We start from the raw sequence: 19,243 nt of genomic DNA, 5'->3' as shown, positions 1-19,243 counted from the left end.
CACCATGGCTTGCTGTCCGACCTGCAGGCAACGGTTCGGAGGGGCATGTGCAGGGAAGGACAGGGGACACGAGCATGGGTCAGTGCCATGTCAATCATGGCAGGGTCGTGGTTTGGAGCCAAGAATCGGCCCAAAGTGAATATCGGTCACGTGGTGTTTGTGCGACATGGAAAGGCTGGGGGTTAATGCGAAGGTGCAAAGGAGATGTTGCATTGGATGGAGGGGAATAGTTAGGCTCCATGAAAGTCTCAACAGAGGAAATCAATGAAAGAACCACAATTCGTGGAATGTCCAAGAGCTCGTGGGAGAATCATATGCAGGTAGAGGCACGAGAATCGAACAGCAAAATGAAGTGAAGCAGGCGTGAAAGAACAGGATATGCAAAGAATACCATCGAGTCCTGCACCTACTCTGCGGTTGGTTGCACCAGAGGGAGATTCTGTGGAGGCGAGGTATGAACTGTTCGTATGGAGAGACCTGCTCTTGTTGACTGTACATAAATTGCACCCACCTTGAGTGTGGTCTCAGCCCGCGACAGGAGAGACGGGCGGTGGTGGAAGGGGGTATCGTGCAGGCCTGGAGCAGGAAATTCTGCACGTTGGCGAGGCGAGGGAAGGGACTAATGTGGTGCGCTGGGAAAGCAGACGTCCTGCAGCGGGCGGAGCGATCTGTAAAATCGGCATCGTATCCGTTGGCGGCTGCGGGGGGTATCGTGCAGCGTACAGCTCGAAATGCAATGCCTGAATTTGAGGCTGCATTTGTTGCGTCCATTTCCACCCCCCTCCGGTAAACGGTCGCTGCCTCCCTGCAAAAGCTAAGGATCAACCGGAGGTCGGGGCCCCAAGACACCCCGACGTGGGCTGCAGCACTTGGACGTGGGCTTGCAGCACTTGGACGTGGACTTGCAGCACTTGGGGGTGGGGTGGGGTGAAAACTGCATGTAATTGGTCCATTTCGCCGTTGTCCGACATCCAGCCGGCAGCGATGGCAGCGGCGACCAATACTCGCAAGATGAAGCGGTGACCGAGGAGTGAGGCGGGAGAGGTGGTAGCCGGGCTACTCCAAACCCATCTAGGGGACAGTGGGCTGAGACTCTCCTAGGCAAAAGATAATCCATCATCTCCAAAATTTTGCTTGTTGTTTCAGTCCAGCCGGGCAACCAAGGTCCAAGTAGGAGGGGCGCCTTGGGAGCGAAAGTGATTGGCATCGCTTCCGCACGTGTGGTGTGCCCTTTATGAACCCATTAGGTGAGGGCTTGAAATGAAAAGTGCAATGAACTCGAGGACTCGAAAGCGAAAGTAGTTTCAGGCCACCCACTCTATACCGACCGTCCTATACATAAGATGGGCTTTGTTCCCTAGCTCCCGGAACAATTTGTTCACACAAAAATCCATTTCCCGCTGCCACTCATTGCCATTCGCCTTGCCTCACATCACGTGCGAATAGACGCTCAGCCACATCTCCCCGGCCCTGCTCCATCTCAGCCTCACCTATTAGGAGATGTCTTCTTCCTACCCATCCTCAAACCATGCCACTGACGGCTCAGTCAACGGGTAAGTTCCCCTCCTCCTGTCGATGCCATCTCTTACTTCCTCTAATTTCGTTGGCGCCGCTCTCCCCCCTTTTCGAATCCTATCAACTATATACCACGAACTAACAGCCTACCATCACAGGTCAATCCAAGACTCTCCTTCCTCCTCTTCCTCTAACTCCTCCTCGACCGCCGCCGCTGCAGCTGCAGACCAACAACGCCTCTCCGCCTCTCGCACAGCAGCCTATATTGCCAACCAAGCTCACTCACATGTGCAACACCGCCACAGGTCTGCCCAGCACGCTACATCCTCCCACGCTACCGACATGAAAGCATACCTCGACGACTTCGACGCTACGATGGCCAAGCATGAGAAGTGACTTCCCTGATTAGGGAAAAGTCAACAACCAAGAACAACAGGAACACGTGCAAGGATAAACAAGGAGAGGTAAGAAGGTTTTCTCGCGCCGTATGAGAGTTGGGTTAACACTAAGTTAAGGAATGACCTGTGTCGCAACGGCCACAGGAGAACGTCGACAGCACGGCAAGTCGTCGCGAATATGATCGACCGCAACTTGATTTCGGTGAAGTGTGAGCTGGTATAGAGGACGCTTGTACCCTTGCCCGAGACCCGCCAACACGGCACGCTAGGTTGGTGTTTAAACAACACGGAGCAGTTGCCTCGGAGCACCCCCAAAAGACATGGCTGAGATTCAAGAGCTTCGCGTCGAAAGACTTCCTTCTCGTCCGATGCCTGTCTTGTCTCAAGGAAGAGTATCCTTTCGTCCAAGGCGGCTTCGCATCGGGTCTCGGGTAATTTGGGCCAATTAGGGGTATCACGTGATAGAGAAAAGAGTGGAGTCCCGAGTGATCGAGGCAAAGAAAGAGGAGGAATTGCAGGAAACTCCCTAAAGCATGCTTCAGAACGTTATGAATGGAACGACAAAATTGAAAGTGTTGATAGCAGAGAATGCGAAGAAACTCCAAAATGCACAAATGAGCAGTGACTGAAAACGCGATCGGAAGAAACAGGAGAACACCCACACCTGGATTAAAACATTATCATTGAAACATTATACTACCCAATAATTCCTCTAACCGAAGTCATCTCATTTCCCAAACTACGTCGCTAATGAGGTCGAGCACAACGCTCCTGTCGGCACTATCATCGTGCTCTAGGAATCTTCAGCACATAAGGCAACTCCCCGTCCTCATTAGTCTTGCTCAACCTAATCACACTACTCTGACTCGCCGAGCGCAAATTCTCGCTCGAATCGCCACTACTCCCATTATACGGCTGCCTGCTCTGCGCGAAGCTATTCGCGCTCGGAGTCCTGGAAATAACGCGTTTCTTGCTTTTGGGCGTAGCAGGTGCTGTGCTGAATCCTTCCCGTTTCTTCTTTGGGGACCCATTTGGGCCTGGATTTTGCGAGGGGGCAGTGCGGATGGTGCCTTCACTGCTATCGCGGCTGGCAGCGCTCCGTGAGGAGGCCAAAGATCTGCTACGTGCGGTCGTTGGTGTAGAAGTCGAGGATACCTCGTCGTCGTCGATGTCGCTTTCCGGGGGGTCGATGTCGAGACTGGCTAGGATTGCAGGGGTCAATGGATTCATGCTCCGTAGAACTTCCGCGAATTGCTTCATCAGGTCGCGGAATTGGGTTTCGCTGAGCGGTCGTGCGGAGAATCGTGCATATTCGTAGGAGGCGAGGAAGTCGGTTGCGATTGAAGAGCTGATGACACCGACGCTTGTGAGGTGACCAATGTAGTCACGGAGACCCATTGCAGCTGGTCTTTGAAGCAAGTCTACTGCCCGGATATCCGGTAGGGGTGGTTCGGAAGCGGATTCGGGATCCGGAGGCGCCAAGGAGACGGCCCGGGCTTCGATCAGGTGAGGTAATTCAAGGATAACTGTGATGTATTGCAAATTTGGAAGATCTGGTGACGTGGGTGTTGACCATCCATTGTGTGCAATACCTCCCCAGACCGGACGAGTTGGTGGAATTGTAACCGTCCCTTCCTGCAGCCCCGCAGTCCCACTCGAACCCTCTATCTTCTCCGACTCTCCTTCCGCAGGTCTCGCAATAGCATCGCGATTCCCCGGCTCAGAGACAATCGTAGGCGGTTCGGTGGGTATCCGCGGTCGAGAATCCCACGCGATTGCAGCACTGCGGCTGAGGCTGGCCACAATCATCCGCCTGACCTTTTTGTTCACATCCCCCTTCTCGATAGGTATGTAGGACTTTGGTATCTCTGCTATGGCTTTCCTCTTGCTGTATATTCTGTTGGAATATAGAAAGAGGGCCACAACAGCCGTGGCGCAATAGCATCCTCCGATTACGAAAAGGAACGCGAGTTGGTCGCGCCTCAGGGATTGTCGAATACCGTCTGCGGGACTGATGACTAGAAGTCCCACGAGACAGAGACCCAGCAAGATATAGAATGAAGAATAGAGAATTTTTAATATCGCATGGAGGGTAATCTTCTTCATCGTGGTAGCATGGCTAGCAAGAGCTCGAGGCTCACGCGCGGGTTTTCAGGTGAGGATCGTCATGGGTGTGGTTGATAGATAGCTGTCGGACGTCGGAGGTAAAGGTGGATTTATTGACATACACGATGCTTCAGCATGAGCTTCTGCATAACCAATGCGGAGGAGGCGGATTCCAAGAGATGTGGAGATGCCCTAGAAGGCAGAAGGCTGGAGGAAGCTCGAGGTCTGCGGTTGAGGTCGAAAATTAGCCTGGCCGCTTATGTAAAGTCAGCCCAGTCCACTTTATTCTAAAGTGGACTCCCAGCCGTCTCTCCTCCCACGTGCCTCCCCTCCCTCACCCAACCACCTCATTGCAACTTCAACACCAACCTCAGAGGCTCAGAGCTGCAGACTTTCCATCTCCGCTTGTCGCCTTCTTGTAGCGTTCAGTCCTGAGCTATCCACCTTCCGTATCTGGCCACAATACGCGTCCTAGCCACCCTCACGATCCAGTCCAGGCTGCGTCACCTGCACACCGCGTCTTGAGCAAAAAATCTTTACAAAGGCAAAGCTGCTCTTATCTACAGTACCGATCCAGCTCCAAGGTTTGAAAAAGGCCCATTAGCTTGTGACGGCCGACTATCGTCAGATCTACCTTTTACCAATCATCGTACCCACGTGGGATGGGTTTACTGTACAATGCCGACGATCATCATCGCTAGGAGACGTAACATGCCAACCAAGCGCAAGGCGCGTGTCGCACGACCGACAAAGATGCCGGAAGGGACCACGCGGTACACCGATACAATACAGTAACACAGTGCAGTAACACGAGAACGCGCACCGTGCCCAACGGTCTGCCAGTGAGGCCAGCGACATAATGCGGAGGTGGCGCATTGAACAAGCAGACGGCAGCCTTTCCTTGGAGCTTCAGTCGGCATTTGCTTTTTCACTGACGTGTGCGGCTACGGCTACGGCTGCGGCAACGGCTTGAAGAGAAGCCAACGGGACGTTGAACGTTGGTTCTGCCCGGCCCACCTGGACCCTGGAATTGAGTTTGGCGTTTGGTTAGAGGTGGGGTTGACAGCCAGAAATCCTCGACACCGCAACATCAAGATTCTTACGTATGCAGAGCTGCAAAATTATGTGTTCAATCATTGTGCGACCTTATCATGCTGGTCTCTGCCTCCGCAGCAGAGATCATCATGTGTCGACGTTTAAGGCCTGCAGACCCGATTTCCTGTCACGGCTACCAAGTGGGAGCCTATCACCTTCTTCGACCATGACCTTAGACTGGGAATCCTGGCAATCGGGTCAATTGTGATAGCGTGCTTTATCATAGCCTTGAGCTATCCCCGGCAGGAAGCTATCGGGATGTCCGAGGCCCTCAACCTTTAATCTTTCTCTTTCCTTCAAGTCTGTTTGCCTTTCTGGCACAATTGTTGTCAGCTTCCCCTTCGGTCTCTCTTAACTTCAATAGAAGATAGGAGCCTTGAAGTATCCAAGTTTCTGCGCACACCTTGCCGTGAAGTTACCATGGTCTCAGCAATGAAACCCGCCAGCGACGACGAGATGAATTATCCCAAGAACGAGAAGACTGCAATTGGAGAACCCGATTCAGTTCAGAATGGATATTCAGTTGGAGAAGGGGAAGATATTCTTGCATTGCAGGACACCGACCCCGCGCTCAATGCCAAAATGTTTCTCGTGAACAATGTGAGAAGACTCCAACACGCACCGACATGGTCAAGCCGATCGCGCATTTGAAAGGAATAACTAATGAGTACGCAAGGCTATTGATGAAATAGGATGGACTAATTACCATTGGTTCGTAGCCGCGCCTCCTACAAATCTCTTCTGCCTTTGCCTGCCTACTCTGCGTCTGCCCAGCCGCCAGAAGTACTGACATTGTATCTTAGGAAGCTTTTTGTACTCAATGGGTTCGGGTTCGTAGCTTCCCAAAAATCTCCACACTGTACAATATGTCCACTAACATAATCTCCGACTAGATACTGCGTCGATTCCTTACTCCTCCTTCTCCAATCAATAATCGCCATACCCGCTAGGTACGAATTCAATCCATCCTACCCCCATGCGCTCACCATCGCGGTATATGTTGGCATGCTCATCGGTGCTTTATTCTGGGGGGTGAGCGGTGATATTATTGGCCGACGATTCGCTTTCAACGTATCACTCTTCCTCTGCTCAGCTTTCACAATTGTCGCCGGGGCTGCGCCGAATTGGGTATCTTTGGCTGTCTTCATAGCTCTTTTAGGCTTCGGGGGTGGAGGAAATTTGATTCTAGATACAACCGTGTTTATTGAGTATTTGCCCTCAAAGAAGCAATGGGTCCTAAGTACGCAACCTGACGCAAAGTATGGTGATATTCAGGAACTTTCACTGACCTTGAACAGCTTGGCTTGCTGCCTGGTGGGGATTGGGACAATCGATTGCAGGATTCCTTGCTTGGGGCTATCTGAGTAAGTCAAGATTTCCTATCCCCAAGACAAACCTGATTGACTTCGCCCAGCACAAGCAAGGTGGAATTGCCCGGATCCATTCGACAAAAACGGAGCCCTCGTGGGAGTATGCCCGTATAGCAGTAATAAGGGATGGAGATACCTGATGTACACCAGTGGAGCCTTGGTGTTTTTCATGAGCATTGCAAGAATAACTATCATCCGTCTAAAGGAGACACCGAAGTTCCTTCTGGGAGAGGGCAAGGAGGAGCAGCTTGTCCAGGGTTTCCAAGACATGGCGAAGAAGTATGGTCGTACGTGCTCATTGACTGTTGAGCAGCTGGAAGCTTGTGGTGTGATTCGATCCGCGCACGGGAAGTCGAAACTCTCACTTGGAGAGCTGACGATCCATTTCCGAGGCTTGTTCGCTACGAAGAAGATGGGGTTCTCCACGTCTTTGGTCTGGTTCTCCTGGACGCTCATTGGTCTTGCTTACCCGCTGTTCTACGTCTTTTTGGGCTCTTACCTTGCGTCTCGTGGCGCTGACTTTGGCTCTCCATCGCCGTCCATCACTTGGAGAAACTATGCGTTGGTTAACATCAGTTCGATACCCGTAAGTTCCTTTGAAATCAAGTGCTATGTTCTGAATATCCAGCTAACGATTTCAAGGGCCCTATGCTAGCTGGCTGGATGTGTAATACGAAGATCCTGGGTCGAAAATACACCATGGTTATCGGGGCTTTGTGCTCAATGGCTTTCTTTTTCGCCTACACGCAAGTACGAAACGAATCGCAAAATCTTGGATTTAGTTGCGCAATCGCCTTCTTCACTGATGTTTACTATGGATGCTTGTATGCCTACACGCCTGAGGTCTTGCCGTCCGCTCATCGTGCAACCGGCAATGGTGTTGCGGTTGCTTGCAATCGAGTTATGGGCATCATTTCAGCAATTATTGCTACATACGCCAACACGGATACTGCGGTTCCGATTTACGTCTGTGCTGCGCTATTCCTCGTGATGGCAATTGTTTCTGCGTCTTTCCCATTCGAGCCGTACGGAAAGAGAAGCTCTTAAGGAGGTGGGAGTTTGATTTCGGAGTGAACAGATAACGGCCCAGATGTTCGAATTTTTTTGGGGATACCAACTGGCTTGAACGTGACTCGTTCAACATGAGACATAAAGCGTGAGAAATTAATGATAAAAATCAACTTTTTACACGATTTTGTACGGACCCTAACTCGACTACGGGATCGAAGGAACTCCTCTTCCACCATGGAGTTTTAAAAAATGTTTTGGCAGGGAGCTTCAACACTGAATCGAATGTTCCTCTCATTAAACCCTTGACTAGTAACATCTTCTAGAAAAATGTGATACAGATCACAGCCTTGCGCATGAAAGAAAATCCGAAGGTGTCGCTTTGAAGACGCTGAATCATGCGGTCCCGCAAACGTTTGACAGGCGTGGGATGTCGGATGTATTTTTGGCTCATGATCCCAGCCAGTCATGAGCCAATGACGCCCGCGTTTTCGCGACTTTCCGAGGGGCTGTCCTCGCAGGGGGATCTCGAGAACAATTGATTCTTCTGTTGTGAAGCTGTCGGAGAATTGTTCAAGCAGTGTAACCAGTGCAACCAGTGTCGCGAATTCTTTGGGACTCGTCGGGAAGTTGCAGCGACAGACAATTGACGGGCTGATGCTTGCTTGGTTGGTGGAGGCCTGCCTTACAGGGAAGCTGACGTCCAGAAGCTTTTGTTCGAACTGTCACCTTCACATGTCCACGACCTCCTCCACCTTTCGCCTCGAGGGAATAACGAGCCCTGTTCCTGAATAATTCGAACCATCTCTGGCTATCTGCGATCTCGAAGCACGACGCCTCGAGTACGTCTGCGAGATGAGAGACCAACGATTCGACTGAGCCGCAATAAGCCAACATACGACACGTATCTAGGATCCGCTGCCTTCGAGCGATAGAGGCATCTGCCTCTTGTCGATTGATAAAGAAAGATGTTTTCCTATCTGCGACCTCATCACAAGCGGACGCCGTCGAATCCAACGTCCCCTGCAGAACAGTCGCATTCCTTCGAGCCACCCTTACATCACGCCCACCCTCAACGATACCCAGATGCGGGCCCACGAGATGCATCAGCGACCTCACCGCCTCCATCGTTACCTCCAATTGCGCGTGTGTCGTCAGTCGAGTCAAGTCTAGGCAGCTCAAGGGTGGGGAAATACGAGGGAGATACGAGGACTCAAAACCTAGATTCTTCAAGGAATACGACGCGACCGCGAGATACATATGGCTTCGGTAATCACCAGAAAATACCTTATGTCGAAACGCAGCGGCCGGAGTCGGCCGGAAATCCTATCCCAACGAATTATACGAGTCCACAGTTCACACGGCCGCAGACTGGCATGAATCAAGAACCGCTCTCTAGACCAAAGCCTGGCGAAACAGCCCATGGATTTGTCACGGCCTCAGATCTAGAAAAGAGGGCGGGACAGAGTGGGAGGAGACCAAATGGAGCGAGGCTACCTAGCCCACCACCTGCTCCTGCGAGTAATTACTCTACTTATCTCGAGCCGGCACAACAACGATCGGGGAAGACGAGACTCAATCTCCTAAACCCCATGTCACTTCTTGCTCGACGGAGGACTGCGCAGACGGTCGCGCAGCTCTCTCCAGAGGCTCTGGTATCAAATCGAGCAGGAAATGAGAAGGTCTTTGATCCCCGAATCAAAGGGACAGTAGTCCACGATTTCAGTGCCCCACGAACGAGGAGAAACGTGTCGTACAACGATGTTCGAACATTAGACGTGAACATCAGCAATTCGAGACAATTTCAGCGAAGTCCTAATGGCGACCTCAACGCTACAGATGAGAGTACCGTGACCAGTCCATGGAGCGGTGGAAATCACACCCCAGTCTTCACGGAGAATTTCGAGGAGGAGCAATATCCAGCAGCGGGTCCCCATGTGCGGAAAGCAAGTGATTTGACTGATCTGCCGCTACCGAAGCCTCCTTACGCCAAAGGCGTCCAGAAATCAGTCGAGTCTAATTCGTCATCAAAAAGCAATGAGGCAACACAGAAGCAAATCCAGGCGGCGAGGAGGATAAGTGCGAGGAGACCCGCCCGGGACGTTCCTCCGCCGGTGCCACCCAAGGAAGGAGAGCCAAAACGGGTGAGCATAGACCCTTCGTCGACGCCACCGAAAACTACTTCATTGAAGAAAGGACGTCCTCGTAATGTCTCAGAGGTGTCGACTAAGGACGCCGCTATTCCGAAACAAATGAAGAGCACGTCCTCGCGGTTCAGTTTCGATATGATTGGTGCTGCTGAGCAGGAACGATTGCTGGAGGATAGACATCGCAAGAGGGCACTCGAGAAGAGAGCAGAGCAGGATGAGGATGATCGGTTGGAGGATGAGTTTGAGGATAATTATGACTTTGACATGGACGACGACGATGGGCTGGAGGAGAGGATACCTGGTATCAACGCCGATCTGGACGAGGACGACTTTGAAGAAAGGATACCGGGCGTCAACACCGAATTGGAGGACGATTTGGAGGAATTGATCTCAGGTGTCAATGCCGAGTCGGATGACGAAGATCCTTATATTTTCGGAGAAGACGATAGGAACCTTGCCGGATTTACGTTTCAGCAATCTTCTCTGGCTAGCCCGATGAGCCCGTCTACTCCTGGGATGGTGAGCACCCCACGAGACGCCAATGGCGAGGTTATTGGTTTCGCAATGACGAAGAATTCTCCTCATATTCCTGATGGAGCAAGTCGAGAACCGACGATGAAGCCACCTTCATCCAGTTTCCGACCTGAAGACCATTCTTCAGAAGCCCAAGGTTTAGGCTTGGAAGTGGAAGGACTCAAGCTTTCACCAAAACCTCAACGCTTGGATACTGAGGCTAAAGAGTTTCCTGAACCAGCAGCCCTGGATGACGATGACCTTTACTTTGATGACGGCCTCATTGGTGTTGGTGGACCAGAAGACTTTGATGATTCTGTCGAGTTCGATGAGTCAGTGTTTGACCAAATTGACACTGATGAGTATGGAAGACCGCTGAGATCACTATCTTCCTTGCCGACATTATACTCTCCACCAATGTTTACAGCCGATCCATCACCAGCCTTGAACAAAGCTGTGGAAAATTCCGTTGAAGGACAGGATCCCCTCACACCAGGCACTCTACCTCTACTAGTTCCACAACCTTCCATATCAGGGTTCCACCCACCGAATTCCTCCATAGCACCCAGTCTAACGCAAGACACCTTAGCAGCATATCAATCAGCACTCGCAGAAGCAGCATGTTCTGCTGCAGCCAACGGGAAATTTCGTCGCGACAGCACAAACGCAACCCCCTCCGAACAAGAAGACCCGCACCCAGGACTGGTCACAGACTCGAGCCACACTTCACACTATGAACCCTTCTCTCCAACTTACGAAATAGAAGATGACTTCGACTACGACGATGCCCTCGAAGACGACGCCATCATTGCCGCTGCAAACGCCGAAGCACTGGCCAACGACTGCGATGGCTTCTACGGGCAAGAATTCGGCTTCTATTCAGCTCCCGCCGCCAGCGAAGCAGAATACGTTAATGGCGGTTATTTTGGTCCCCGCGGTGTAGAAGGCATCAATCGCTCCCAGAGCGGACGAGTCGTCTCGCGCGAACCGAATTTAACGCCTATTACCGAGCGTAGCGAATACTCGAACCGCAACTCGTTTATGAGTTTCTCGATGAATGGTCCTGGCGCTATTCAGTCTCCTGGCCTTGCGCAATTGGCGGGAATGTTACGGAGTCCAATCGATTATGAAGGGGACATGAGTCTTGATGCGCTTCTAAAGCTCAGGAGAGGTGCCTGGGGCGGAAGTCAAGCGAGTCTGCATAGCAGTAATGGCAGTCCCCGCTCGACCGGCGGTCAGGAAGAGACCAGTCCAGTGGGACAACTTCCTCCTTGGGCCCAGGGCGGCGCGATCGCCAACCCAACTACCCTTGGGAGCGGAGGGCACTGGAGGAAAAATAGCGGCTTTAGTCTCGTGAGCGAGGCGCCTAGTGGTGTGGGGACGGGTGTGCAGAGTGAGAGCTCGAGTGTACCTGGGAGTCCAACTATGGCGATGAGTATGAGCCATCTTGATATTGTGAAGGAGCATGAAGATCACAAGGACGAGGACACCGTTACTAAAGATGAGAAGGATAAAGGGAATGGACAGGATGGGGAGAGGGATAAGGAAAAGGAGAAAGAGAAGGGGATCAGGAAACATAGATATACGGGGAGTGCGGAGAGCATTAGCTATCTGAAGGAGGATGATCCTGTTTCTGGTGAGAGATGGATTCTGGAAAGGAGGCGCACGGGGGAGAGTGGGGAGGTGGAATTCTTGGGTCGGGAGGTGGTGAGTGGTGGGAGGATTTGACATGTTGCAGCACAGCACAGTGGAGCATATGGAATGGCGTTCAGGCTGGTATACACAGCGTGGGTTTTATAGATGATGGGAATGAGAAGTCCTAAGGACGTTTACGTCATCTTGGGTGAATGCTACTACGTTGGGGAGAGTGACTGAAGTATCCGTGGAGAAATTCGGATGGTTTGGAGGAACTATTGAGAATTGGCGTGTTCCTCGAGTGAGGCTGTACATATATCGCATCAGATCAGATCGTTTCCGAGCGAATTCTGGCCAGGGTGGTTTGTTGCAGATCGGCTCAATGTTCCAAAAGTTTTGATACATTAAGATTATCTAGAAAGTGGAGAGTGAATCTCTGATTTGAAAGTCAAGTTTTGTTGCACCTCGCTTCAATGTTCCCAACGGATCTGGTACATTGAGATTGTCCTAGGGATGGAAGGCGAGTTTCTGGTTCGAGATCAAGCTTTTGCAAATCGGACGTAATGTTCCAAAAGCTTAGGGACATTTAAATGACAGATCAGATGAGAAACGGGCTTTGACTATCGAGGATTCGTAGCACATCACATTATTGTCCGAACACGTTTGGATGAAAAGGTGTTCGGAGTTTCAGTGCCCCAAATGTATCAGGAGATTCACTTTATGATTTCCGAACTGTGGAACTTCCTTTTGATATGTGTTCCCGTGTTGCCATTCTACATGTAAAGCTCTGAGTGTCCAACCCCCGTCACCCTTCTTGGTATCCTCGCCTTTGATCATGAGATCAGGTTCCCTTGTACCAAACTCCTTCATCTCTTTATTTTCTCCTTTGATACGAGGCTCGTCCGTCTTTGCAACCTCCTTCATATCCGAGTCCTTAATCTTAACACCAGCCTTGCCAATCTCCAGTTTTTGCTCCGAAAGCGAAGTCGTAGACCAATCCAGCCCGTGGACCTTGGCCTTCAGCGCAAACTCCCCCTTATGCAGAAGTTCGTCCAAAGTACCGATGAATACAACCTTTAACCATGTGTTCTATCCCTTCCAAAAGGACTGTCACAAGCAGCGTAAAATGGGCCCTGAAGGGGGCGTTAGAACGACGGCGATTGTACCACAAGATTGGCGACATTTAGACCTACCGGGTTGCATTTCTCGTCCAGGTTGATATCGTCATTATCGATGCCATATGCGTAGAAAGCCCAGACCAATCTCGTCTGATGGGGGAAGACAACCGAGTGTGACTGAGAGACGCGATCAGGGTCGAAGTGCTATGCAGTGAGCCAACCGAGCGTCAAGGTAAGTCGGGGAGCACCAGGGTCTTTGTCTTTGGCGTTGACGAAGCGGAGATTCTTGAGGAGGTCGCGTGATGATTCACCTCGGGCTACGGCAACATTTTCGGGATTGAGAGAGCTAGGAGCCAAGGCCTCAGGGCCTAGGGTGACGAGAGAGTCAGTCAAATGGTTCTGGCGATTGTGACACTGCCTCTGGAGAAGACTCTAAGAAGCAATAGAGACAATGGACTTTTCTTCCAATGCCTACCCAAGCCGTAGTTGATGACACCGAATTTGCCAACGCGAAGGGGAGGATGGTCTTTCTTGCGGTAGTTTACGAAGAGCTTCATCAGGTCGGTCACGGCCTTGTGGTTGACGTTGGTGAAGTTGAAGTTCCTCACTGCCTTGATCACATCTCTCGGGTAGGGAGCACTCTTGGGCTTCGTCGGTCACTTGTCTGGGAGTCCAAATGGGAGGAAAGAACGGTCGTCGATGATGGCGTATCGGGGGCGGCGCTGGGAACGGCGCCGAGTACTACGATGGTAGCCCATGATTGCTTTTCTTGTGCTTTCGTGTTGGTACAGGAATGGAAGTGGAAGGAGTGTTGAGGAGTTCGAGGCTGACGTTGATCAAGGCTCGAAATATTTCCGAATTTCGGCAAGCGCGTCCTGATCGACCTCGACAGATTCGCGCCCATGAAAAAGTCCATTGGCCCTACCATTCCAATTACGATGTTAAAGCTCTGAGTGTACCAGAGATTTCTAAACACTCTGAAGGTCCATCAATGTTTCACCTCAGCTTTCGTGCCACTTCAAACCCAACACAATAAGCAGAGAATCGATTGATCCAGCAGCCATCGAGCGCTCCTAGCTGTTGATACAAGCTTCATCGGCAATCCCCCGCTATTCCAAGAAGACGAAGAAAGGGCAGCTGAAAGACATTTACCACTTCAAATGCCCAACTCTTCGCTCCATTCTGTAAGGAAATAGATTAGATAAATCAGAAGGCGGGTCTAGGCTTGTTGTTAGAAGAGCTCTCGCAGAAGTTGCTGGGTGCAAAACCATCAACAAAGCCTACAAGATGATGGATGTGGAAAAGCTGCAGAGAGAAGGAAGGCAATTCGTGGCGAATCTGGCCTGTTTGAGTGATTGTTTGCGGCAGGTACGTTTATCATTATGTTCGGTCTGATAGCACATATTAACAGAAATTATAGCATCATTCCGAAGCGTTTTGATGTACTGGATGGATAAGGGTGCCGAGTATCCAGGTCTGGTTACCTTCGTAAGTTCCTTTATGTCATATAACTATTCAAAACTTTATTGCTTCACAGACTCCACTTGGCGATGAGAGCGATCACTCCGATGAGCTCACAGCTTGGGTTCTTGGGATGTTGAAGGAGCACACGGACAAAATCACGAATGCTGAGTTGGAGAAGCGGTCCAAGCAAATGGGGAAAATGGAATTGGAAGGCAATGACGATGATGATGAGTTTAGGGTAGATATTTCTGAGGCAGGTATATTTAAGAAAGTAAAGACAGAGTAAGAGGGACTTATCAAGATGATGGAGGACTTGGATGCATAGGATCAGAATGGGCAAGAATCAATAATCATTCAGGGACATGCTCCGCGAAGTTACTCCCCGGCATTCTTCATCAAGGAGCATGAATCGAGATGCACTTTCGTCGTTGCAAACCCGTTAACGACTTGTGTACTTCAGTTTGGGATATTTTGATGGTGAGATGTCGTGAGGTGAAGTCGAAGATAGGCGTGTCCCCCTGAATCAAATTTAAGGTTTCTTGGCGGCGCCAAACCCCAGAGCGTTCCTGACAGGGGTCACAACCAACTTCACGAAATCCGCCACTCCATGACCAACCTCGTCCTCTCTCTTCCCACTTCGCAAGCATTGCATTACACTCGTTTGGACACCTCCGTTCCGCAATGTACAGCATACAATAACACCTACAACTCTCAATGGCGACAACACAACCCGAAGTCCCCGAATGGGAGACGCCGACCTCCCCGCCCAAGAAAAGCATCTTCCGCAAACCAGTCGCACTCCAATCGTTCTCACTCAGCAAAGAAGAGCCCGGCGAAGATGCAACAACTGTCAAGCGCACATTCTCTGATCATCTCCCCCATGGTTTTGCAGCGTGCTTTGGCCGCAGCCGCAAGCAAATTCTCCTCAGCCTCCTCGCCTTCATCCTCCTTCTCATACTCATCCTCGGCCTAGGACTCGGCCTCGGCCTCTCGCACAAGTCGTGGGTTAATCTCAATACATTCCACCCCGGAACCGCAATTTGAACTTCTCGTCTCGGCCGTCTCGGTCGACCTCTCCTTTTTCAAACCTTCTCAACTCTCCTTTCGAACTCCTCAATTCTCCTTCGCAGCTATTCAGCAAGTATTGATAAAAGAATCGACTAATCCCCCTCCTCCCCGCAGAAAAAAAGCGCAGAACCTCCCTCTACCGACGAACCGGGGCATCTTCACAGGAGACCTCACATTCTACAGTCCCGGCCCGGGCTATGGGTCCTGCGGCTACCAAAACACGTCCACGGAATCCATATGTGCTGTCTCGCATCTGATCTTTGATGCCGCCTCTACGAGCTCGAACTCGAATAATAACCCGTTGTGCGGGAAAATGATACGAATTACGAGGTACGATGCAACGGTGGGCGGGAATAGGAGCGTGGACGTGGAGGTCGTAGATCGCTGTGTGGGGTGCAAGGCGACGGATTTGGATTTGAGCTTGAGTATGTTTACGAGTTTGGCGGAGGAGAGCCAGGGGAGGGTTGTGGGGAGTTGGGCGTGGTTGAATTGAAGACAGGGGATTGTATATTGGGACGAAAGGGTAATATTTATTGTTGTTATGGGAAGGTCACCTGCTGTTGGGAATGGGATAGCTGGGGCTGGGTAAGGGTGTGGACAAATGAGCAAGGTTCGCGGTACATTGTATAAAGCCCTAGTGAAGACTTGAGGCAATGGACTGATGTATTACCTGGTGTAAGAATACTTCCAGAGCCACCCATGAGTTGACGATACATTGTTATTGCAAAAACCCTTCCAAAAGATGCCACCAGCATATATACCACAAACATGCTTTACCATCAACTTTGAAATATGAATGCTGATCTAAATGGAGTCGGTTTAGCCATGCCGTGGTTCCGCTGTTTCAAGTGCTCCCTGACGATTACACCCACCCTGATAGTTCTCATTGTATCGGTGATAAAAATTCATCTGAAATTCCGTCATGGATACAGACAATGAGATGAACATTGTCTTCGCTCCTCCACCTTGTCGAGTTCATGAGCTAGATACCACGGTTGATTTTCCAGCTGACATGGATCGATAAGATGTTCTTAGATAAGATGGCCTTGACATTCGCGGTTCTATATCACTGGATGGTGAGCTGCGGTCAACTGCCAATCGTGTCATATCTTGGATGTCCACGAGATTCTGGCACCTTTTGGGGATTGAATTGAATACCTGTTGGGGACTGATTCAGCCTGGGGATTATCGGTTGATCTCTGTTCGGTTTCGGTTCGATTTCCGCTCAAGGGAACGGCAGGCACGATAGGTTATGAAAATGAACGATTTGCCCCTCCTGAATACTAGCGTGGCTTTTCGACAGCTGAATCCACATTCAAACCTTTGTAGACGGTCGTCCTGGGAAGTTCTCCGTCGAAGTAATCCTGCACATCCTTGAAAAAAGGCGACATTTTCGTGGGAGATCCTGTAGCGGGGCCTGATCTACCACAACATTTCGCCGAGAAGGATTTCGACGGAAGTCTCTTCTTTGCTCGGGACTTCATTGATTGCGGGCCAGCGAGCGGGGCGGTAGACGCGATGAGTTGTGCCTGGTTGGCCGGGATGCTTGTACAGATGAGTCGGAGGATTCTTTGCCATGTGTTTGGCATCTGCATGTTGAAGCGCACGGAGGATCATGCCTCCTTGTGCACTGCGTTCACTTCCAATAAAGCACCCATATGAAGATCGGAGGGGGTCTGAGCGCCAGCGAGGAAGAGCATATAAGGGGCCTCTGGCCCCTTCTCTGCTCTCCTCACTTGCTCAAGCACTTTTGCACTCTCTTCAGGGCACTTTTCGACCCATCCACCCGTCCCTGGCGCCCTGCACTACTTCCTGTACATACCTGTTCCTGTATATAGCTGTTTTCTGTTAGTTGGTTAGATACTGCCCGACCTGGTCACCCACACAGTGGGGTCCTAGGGCGAGTCCCAGGCTCTCTTAGTTTCCTACTTCACAGGACACCCTTAAGATGCTCCTTGCCCGGTGGAGGTTCTTCTCTTGCTCAATCAGCTGCTGGAACGCGCTGACTAAGCATCGGGAGCCTGGTTCCCGCCAATCAATACATTTCAAAAGCTCCTGTGCTCCTGCGATTCCGAGTGCCGTGCTCAGAGCCGTGATCCGTGAGAGCTCCGTGGAACCAAAGCAAGTAGACTCCTCGCTCATGGATGCCCTTTTGCTCGTTCAAACGAGCTTAGTGCCGGGTATTTGGAAGTTCTCGAGTTCTTCCATATAAGGGGAAGACCGTACGGCGAATATATGTTCAGCGTGCTATTCTTGATGTCGCAGGTGCAGAAAAGTTTAGCACTTTCACTGCTGAGATGAGTCGCCAGACGAGGACACAGTATCTCATCGTCTTGGAATTCCTTCAACATTCGCTTGACTCCTGTGTCAGCACATTCCGGACTCGCCTTGACGCCTTTTGTGACAGCTTTCATAGCCCTGGCCATTGTAGAAACCAGATCCTTCTTTCTGAAATAATGTTCAAAGAACCAAAAGGCCACCAGAAGTGGTTGAGCCTGACTGGTCCAGCATATTTTCTTTTTTTCGCTTCAAATGACCAATTTGGGCTCCATCTTCCACATACGGTCTGAATTCGGGAATGGCGCTCCCAAGACCGCTGATCCGGTCCTAATTGGTGACTTGGGTAAATAAACTCATGCCCTGTCTGGATCCATAGACGCCGCAAGATAGAGTACTAACGAATAAGACAGCTCGAATTCAAGATTTTATGGAGGCGAACGTGCTACCAGTAGAAACGCACCTCAGGGTGGGGGTTTTTATCCTACACCCGTATTCTCCGATTCCTCCCATCATGAACTCGACGCCCTCACAGAAGCACCCAGCCAACCTCGACAGCGCCAAAAGCCACCTGACAAAGCTGCGTCTTTCAGCTCCAAACGCCAAGCTTTCTGTTCATCCAATGGCTGGCGGAGAGCGACGTCTTCTGTCCAATCGAAACTCCACAAGTGAAAACAGTGCCAGCACACCGATGCTTGCCGAGCAAGCAAGGCCTGTTATCTTCAACTTCATTTGTGGCAAGATTCTGATAGGCTGCACCTCGACAATTGCTTCATGCCGAACAATAGTACATTCGCGTGCGTCCCGCAGTTACACAACATAATGGACCCAGCAGTTTCCGCCATTGGCTTTTCTATTGGCTCTCGAAACTGATGAGGCTGCCTCCACTCCGCATTCCAGAGCACCAAGCCGGCGTTAAGTCTGTTCTAAATATGAGCCTTCTCCCTCGTGGTGAAACTGGTCTCACTTTACGGACATTTTGGTCCCACTACCTCCTCGTCAAGCACTCCTTCCTAGGCGCTTTTCAGACAACTTGCCCAAGGAGGGGAAAGAGTCATAGGCCTATGGTGGACAGAGCGATGGACGATAATGACCAACCAGTCAACAGAGACATAGGGTCGGCTACTCAGGTTGTTGACTTCGCCACATCATCCAGCGAGGTGTCTCAACCTCAAAATGTTCATACTGCCCAATTTCCTCCTGGGCCAAAAGCAGAGGTTGTTCAGCCTCTTCTAGCCGACTCACATGTGACTTTGGAAGCACCAGAAAACAAATGGGAAGCTCAATCCTCTGATGATCAAATTGTACCAATTGACACCCAGGAAGGCACGACTCCTGGGCAGCAAGATCGAAGTACTCAGCCTACCTCCAAAGAACTACATCAGACTCTGGAGATATCAGAGATTAGGGAGGCAAGATTGAATCTTGGCGATGAAATTCCGCCAGATGAGTTACCGCCCGCCTCAAAGGGAAAAGATGCCGAAAAATTCGTCCTTCCAGTTGGTCCGGAGAGTCGAACAGAGGAA

The 19,243-nt window shown here is 50.8% G+C and overlaps 7 protein-coding genes across 7 annotated transcripts; 4 read left to right on the top strand and 3 right to left on the bottom strand.

Annotated features, from left to right (window-relative positions):
• Positions 1-1,160: 1,160 nt before the first annotated feature.
• Positions 1,161-2,077, top strand: K444DRAFT_611191 (uncharacterized protein). Its single transcript, XM_024879898.1, has 2 exons — positions 1,161-1,979; positions 2,031-2,077. The coding sequence occupies exon 1, from the start codon at positions 1,576-1,578 to the stop codon at positions 1,909-1,911; it is 336 nt and encodes a 111-aa protein (XP_024738880.1). The 5' UTR covers positions 1,161-1,575; the 3' UTR covers positions 1,912-1,979; positions 2,031-2,077.
• A 619-nt stretch (positions 2,078-2,696) lies between these two features.
• On the bottom strand, positions 2,697-3,986 carry K444DRAFT_512494 (uncharacterized protein; the record flags this gene model as incomplete). Its single annotated transcript, XM_024873491.1, has 1 exon — positions 2,697-3,986. A coding segment is annotated over one exon (1,290 nt), but the record flags the coding sequence as incomplete, so codon positions are not given.
• Positions 3,987-4,343: 357 nt separating this feature from the next.
• On the bottom strand, positions 4,344-5,409 carry K444DRAFT_611188 (uncharacterized protein). The gene has a single exon (XM_024879897.1). The coding sequence runs from the start codon at positions 4,937-4,939 to the stop codon at positions 4,688-4,690; it is 252 nt and encodes an 83-aa protein (XP_024738878.1). The 5' UTR covers positions 4,940-5,409; the 3' UTR covers positions 4,344-4,687.
• A 161-nt stretch (positions 5,410-5,570) lies between these two features.
• K444DRAFT_586755 (putative MFS transporter) lies at positions 5,571-7,690 on the top strand (the record flags this gene model as incomplete). The annotated part of the gene is made up of 7 exons (XM_024877993.1): positions 5,571-5,714; positions 5,791-5,825; positions 5,918-5,944; positions 6,008-6,354; positions 6,413-6,478; positions 6,529-7,070; positions 7,127-7,690. 7 exons carry the CDS (start codon positions 5,571-5,573, stop codon positions 7,529-7,531), a joined length of 1,566 nt encoding a protein of 521 aa, XP_024738877.1. The 3' UTR covers positions 7,532-7,690.
• A 770-nt stretch (positions 7,691-8,460) lies between these two features.
• On the top strand, positions 8,461-11,883 carry K444DRAFT_642203 (uncharacterized protein; the record flags this gene model as incomplete). Its single annotated transcript, XM_024884710.1, has 1 exon — positions 8,461-11,883. The coding sequence occupies one exon, from the start codon at positions 8,461-8,463 to the stop codon at positions 11,881-11,883; it is 3,423 nt and encodes a 1,140-aa protein (XP_024738876.1).
• Positions 11,884-12,477: 594 nt separating this feature from the next.
• Positions 12,478-13,465, bottom strand: K444DRAFT_628005 (uncharacterized protein; the record flags this gene model as incomplete). Its single annotated transcript, XM_024882871.1, has 4 exons — positions 12,478-12,864; positions 12,957-12,979; positions 13,130-13,276; positions 13,384-13,465. 4 exons carry the CDS (start codon positions 13,463-13,465, stop codon positions 12,478-12,480), a joined length of 639 nt encoding a protein of 212 aa, XP_024738875.1.
• A 1,488-nt stretch (positions 13,466-14,953) lies between these two features.
• K444DRAFT_586751 (uncharacterized protein) lies at positions 14,954-16,290 on the top strand. The gene is made up of 2 exons (XM_024877992.1): positions 14,954-15,373; positions 15,555-16,290. Exons 1-2 carry the CDS (start codon positions 15,087-15,089, stop codon positions 15,931-15,933), a joined length of 666 nt encoding a protein of 221 aa, XP_024738874.1. The 5' UTR covers positions 14,954-15,086; the 3' UTR covers positions 15,934-16,290.
• The last annotated feature ends 2,953 nt before the right edge of the window (positions 16,291-19,243 follow it).

Source organism: Hyaloscypha bicolor, assembly GCF_002865645.1.
Source record: "Hyaloscypha bicolor E unplaced genomic scaffold K444scaffold_55, whole genome shotgun sequence".
Taxonomy (NCBI): Eukaryota; Fungi; Ascomycota; class Leotiomycetes; order Helotiales; family Hyaloscyphaceae; genus Hyaloscypha; species Hyaloscypha bicolor.
The sequence above is the reverse complement of the archived record's forward strand: the minus strand, read 5'-3'. Positions and strand labels throughout refer to the sequence as shown.